The following is a 5,352-nucleotide window of genomic DNA, read 5'->3' as shown; positions in this document are numbered from 1 at the left end:
GTGAGGACCTTCCTGCTCTCCAGCAAAACACTTTTTACGTGCCCCTGGAATGACAATGGGAATGGAGAGTTTTCCTACCAATCATGGGAACCTGAGGATAGGCCTGAATTTCCTGGAATGTGGCCCGTTAGGAAAGAGATGGAGGGAACACAGGATGTCCTGAGCACAGTGTCCCACAGCTCACTGCACTGGAGAGGACAGAGCCTGGCTGGGCGGCCAGAGCTGGTGGAAGAGTTGTTCACAGGAATTTTCTCCACATCACCACATCCCCTGTTAAAGACTCTACTGGGATGGAGTGGGATTCCCTACTCAGGTTTTCCATTACACCTGTCCCACCATTGTTTCCTTTTTTAATTGCAGGCATCTCTCAAATATAACATGACCTGTCTAATACCCCTAGATATGTATGGGAGGGGTAGAGTTACCCTGAAGTACAATATGTGCGAAACACTATTTGCTTGCCTGGATATAAACCAATTACCATTAATCATTAAAGATTTGTCTCCTGCATACACTCAGGCACCTTGACGATCCTCCCTGAGGTCACATGTGAGCGATTACACAGCGACTTGAGCACGTCTCTGTCTCTATTTCACACCAGCAAACCCCTCACCCCCTCTCTCTCTCTGGGCATCCTCCAGCAGTCTTGAGAGGAGAGTGGATGATATCACAGTGGGGGCGGGGGCATGTGTGTCTATAAGTACAGGCCCCACACAGGGAAACCTCTCTCTGAGGCAGAGCTGAGTTGTGCCAATACCAAGATACTTGTAGGACAGCAGGCGAGCAGCAGACGGGTGGACCTCTGGGTGCATGGACTCTGGACTGTGGATACATTTTTATCCTGGAGCTGAAAAACAAGACTTGTCTCCTCTTAGGACTCTGGACTGTTGATGTGGACGACTTCACACTCCTGCTGTTCTCAAGCCCTTTTGACGGTTTGACCAGTTTTCTCTTTTTGTTTGTCGGCTGTACCCAGGATGCTCAGCCTTGTTACTTTGCAGCAGATCATTTCCACCCTGTTTGTGCTCGGCAGCGCTGCGGTGATGGTGAGTTGCTGTGTCTTGTGGCCACTTGCCTTTTGAAGTCTCTCACTATAAATGTCTGTGAAATTTCATATCATAGATACTGTTGGATGAACAGTCATGTTATATCCTTTGAGTCACACCCACTAGCCATCACACATCCCGACCTGACCTCTGACCCTGCTCCCCAGGCAGAGGATGAGTGCCCAGCCGAATGCTCCTGCACACCCTCACCCCCATTGTGCCCGCCGGGTGTCAGCTGGGTGACCGATCACTGCGGCTGCTGTAAAGTTTGCGCTCGGCAGTTCAACGAGGACTGCAGTGCCACCGAACCATGTGATCACATCAAGGGGCTACGCTGCCATCTGGGGGCTGGAGGAGACCCTGAGAGAGGACTGTGTCGAGGTGAGCTAAGAAATCAGCCCTGCTTTTCAGATGTAAAACTCAAGTTTGGGTGTTGTATATCGTCTAGAAAGTAAATCCTGAATGTGGTGAAAAATACCGTGAGTAAGTGACCAGTGGGCTGGGACCACTAAGAAGAATCTAAGGGGACACCATAAAGGGATGAATAAACCCACCAGATTTTGTTAATGCTTTTCAGACCTTTCTCTGGTTTTTTGAGATGAACTAATCAGAGAAGAAAAAAGCGCTCCTTGGTTGATCAGCTCACATGTCATAAGGAGCCCCAAGACTTTCACTCATTTTAATGGTCCACAGGCCAAAAGTTTCAGAACTACTGAATTAGATAATGTCAGCGGCTGTCGGTATAACTCACATGACAAAAACACAGTGTTATCAAACGTGCACATGTGAAAGGAGAACTAATGGTTTTAGATACGACAATCAGTTTACGCAGAGTATCACTGGGAAGTACTCCTCAGCATGTGGAAACAGACTGATAAGGTCTTTGGAAGAGCTTCTCAAAACCTGTGAAATGAACCCTGGTGATGTCATTAGGTGAGCGGGGTCTAACAGAAGGTGCTACGAGGTGGCGTTATGAGAAATGTAGGGTTTCTGGACACTGACCTTTAGTGGTGAGATCCCTTTTAGAAAACATATTTCTTTCCCCAGTTTGATCCCACTGATATCAGTGTTTGTGTACAGATGCAGTTTTTTTTCCTGTGTCCTTCTATGAAGGTCCAAGGCCTCCTTTCACAGTTCTGCTTCCTGTTTTGTGTGTGCGTGTTGACAGCTGAGGCCCAGGGTTTGCCTTGTGAGTTCAGTGGGCGGGTGTACCAGCATGGTGAGGACTTCAAGCCCAACTGCCAGCACCAGTGCACCTGCATGGATAGGGTGGTGGGCTGCATGCCCCTCTGTCCTCACCAAGTGCCCCTGCCTGACTGGCGCTGCTCGCGGCCCCGGCTGGCCAGGCCTCAGGGCGGCTGCTGCGAGGAATGGGTGTGTGATGACAACAACCACATCAGTGAGGAGCCAGACGACCTGACACACACCTCCCTGCCAGACAGCCCGTCCCTTCCCAACCACATCAGTGCCCTATTGCAGGCACAGCCGCACCCAGCTGCCACTGGAGGGGCCATGTTCAGAGGTACACATCACAGTTTATCCCTGAGATGCTTTTGCTGATGCCCACCCCCAACGCTTAAAATGGTCTGAAGGAGGTTTTTCATGTTAACGACCAGTAGTTTGGACATATATGGTATGGATATGGTACAAGTGTATGGTTAAACAATGTATAAACTGCTTTGGAATCTATCTTGAGCTGGTGTCAGAAGGATGTGTAGAGCGTCTGACTTCACAAAACAATAACTTGCATTGGGGTGTGGGGTGCAGGCCAATACATTTCATAAGAAATGTTTACATTTCAGATTCCAGTTTTGAGATATTTTCTACTTCTTAGGTATCTAATATTCAAAAAATGTATATTTTATTCTAAAATATTTCTTATTTTAAACAAACTTTAATGTCTTAATCCCGCAAGTGACTTTGCTAGCTAAACCATCATGAGCTCATCAAAACTGAAAGAATTTATCCCCCTGGGTGCATGAATATAAAAATGTTGATTTAAAAAAAATTGGATGGCAGTGTTTTTCTTCCAGTTAGATACATTTGCCATCTTGTGATATTTCATCCTGAGGGTGGCCCTACACAGTACATTCAGTATAAACTGAAAAGGGTTTAACCTCAGGTGAGCATGTATGCGCTCAGTTACATTAGATTTTGATATATAAGTGAAACTTTTGACCCGGGATTATCTCTTCAGTAAGGATCTTTATGATTAGTCTGCTGTGGCCAATGAATGCCTACAGCTAATTTCATGAAAATGTGTCCTGTACTTGGACCCGAATGTGGAAAACAAAAATAACCAACTGAATGACATTTCAATCTGAAGGTTCCTCAATCACTAGAGCAAAAAAAAACATAAGCATCATTTAATCCACAAGTCATGAACATACACAAATACTTCATAATGCCTGAATGATTGCTGGGATCCATTGTTTGATTGTAGCTCATTAACTTTGTTTCCTCACAGAGATGGTGTCATTCCCCATATCTGAGGCGTTCCTCCAATCCAGCTGTTTCCCACAAACCACCGAGTGGACGGAGTGTTCCACCACATGTGGGATGGGCATTTCAAGTCGAGTGACCAGTGACAATCCGGAGTGTCGGCTGGTCAGAGAAACCAGACTCTGCCAGATCCGACAGTGTGTGCTGCAGCTTCCTGGAGCGAGCAAGGTACGCTAAAAAAATATACTGTTTAGTATATATATCTGACTTATTGTGAATTTCGTGTGAAATATGAAAAAGGAGTAAATCAATAAACAGTGCACTGTCCTTTGATGAAGTCAGTGGGACCTTCATGATGTCATTTCAATGGTGGCTCTGTTCTGTCATCCAGAAGGGGAAAAAGTGTCAGCGAACCGTCCGTCCTCAGGAACCAGTCAGAATCACCTTCGCAGGATGCTCGACGGCAGAGCGGTACCGCCCTCGAACCTGTGGCACTTGCGCCGACGGCCGCTGCTGCACGCCCTCTCTCTCCCGCACTGTGAGGCTGCGCTTCCACTGCTCAGATGGAGAGGGCTTCTACAAAAATGTCATGTGGATCCAGCGCTGCAGCTGCAGTACAAGCTGTCGTATGCACGGCGGGCCGTCCAGCCCTTCAGTCAGCCTCCACAATGACATCCACACCTTCACGCACTGAGGCTGACTCATCCTGCCCAGCCCTGGTCTGCCTCACTGGGCAGAGACTCTGCACCTCTCATCCCCAAACCAGGCGCCTCCCTGTCTGTCAGCTGCCCTCCCCAACAAGGCAATACGTTCGCTTGCACTTTAAGCTTCTCGCCACAATGACGGTGATCAGTTTGTCCACACCAGAGGTGTGTTACCTCTGTAGCACCAGGGCAGCACAGAGGACAACACACTGCAGTGTGCTGCTGCGTTAGACTGCTGGCCGAGAGCTTTCACTGAAACGTCTGTTATTTATTTGTAAGTGTGTGTACTCTCCACAGAGGGCAACGTGGCAGTTTGTCACAGACAGAAAGTTGTTTAGAAGAGTAACAGAGAACATTTATGAGACATGAGTAATGGACATGAAGTAATGAAGAACTAGAAGACATAAGACATATTCATTAGTGACTATAGGGACTGTGTTCATCAGTGCCTGTTGTTTGTGATACAACGTTTCCTACATATGTATTAATTGTGGAACTCATTAACCGTGTGTGTGTGTGTGTGTGTGTGTGTGTGTGTGTGTGTGAGAGACTGTGTGTGTCCATGAAAGTGTATTGTATAGTCTGAACAATGAGAAACTTTCACAAAAGAGAGTTTACAGAGTAATGTGCTCGTTGTGCATATAGAAGCATAACATAGATGAAAGCCTGTAGTGTGGAAAGACTTCACTCTTAATTGTGGAGTGGTAAATTCAAGGATCACCTCATTTTTCGGGGTGTGATTTTATTGTTTTTTGTCTGTGTCTTTCACAGTGTATATACGATGCTTTATTTTGAGCGATGGAGTCATGTGATAAAGTTAAAAAAAAAGATGTCTTGTGCCTATAAACTCAAATAAAACCTATCACCTTGTGATATGCTCTTTTTTTGGTTATTGTTTGAATGGAATGTATCAGAGCACTCATGGCTGGGTTAACTGTCCATGTGTACATGCATAAATATATAACGCCTTTATTAGTCTTGTGGGAAACTCACTGAAGAGTCAAATTCAAATGCAGACATTTCCAAGCTGAGATTACTGAAGCTGCCCTACACAGACCAGCCTCTGTCACTTAACGGCTGCTTTTTAGTTAGACTAAAGGAAAGGGCAGGGGATTATAGTTAGTTATTGCAGTTTGTCTTGAAGGGGACATGAGGGTCTG

General features: G+C 46.2%; 1 protein-coding gene across 1 annotated transcript; it reads left to right on the top strand.

The window, feature by feature from the left end:
- Positions 1-773: 773 nt before the first annotated feature.
- ccn1l2 (cellular communication network factor 1, like 2) lies at positions 774-5,036 on the top strand. Its single transcript, XM_070833761.1, has 5 exons — positions 774-1,046; positions 1,214-1,427; positions 2,215-2,568; positions 3,514-3,716; positions 3,880-5,036. Exons 1-5 carry the CDS (start codon positions 978-980, stop codon positions 4,180-4,182), a joined length of 1,143 nt encoding a protein of 380 aa, XP_070689862.1. The 5' UTR covers positions 774-977; the 3' UTR covers positions 4,183-5,036.
- Positions 5,037-5,352: the final 316 nt, after the last annotated feature.

The sequence above is a fragment of the Pempheris klunzingeri genome, chromosome 7, assembly GCF_042242105.1.
Source record: "Pempheris klunzingeri isolate RE-2024b chromosome 7, fPemKlu1.hap1, whole genome shotgun sequence".
NCBI classification, from domain to species: domain Eukaryota; kingdom Metazoa; phylum Chordata; class Actinopteri; order Acropomatiformes; family Pempheridae; genus Pempheris; species Pempheris klunzingeri.
Note: the sequence above shows the minus strand (reverse complement) of the source record. Positions and strands in the feature narration are given on the sequence as shown.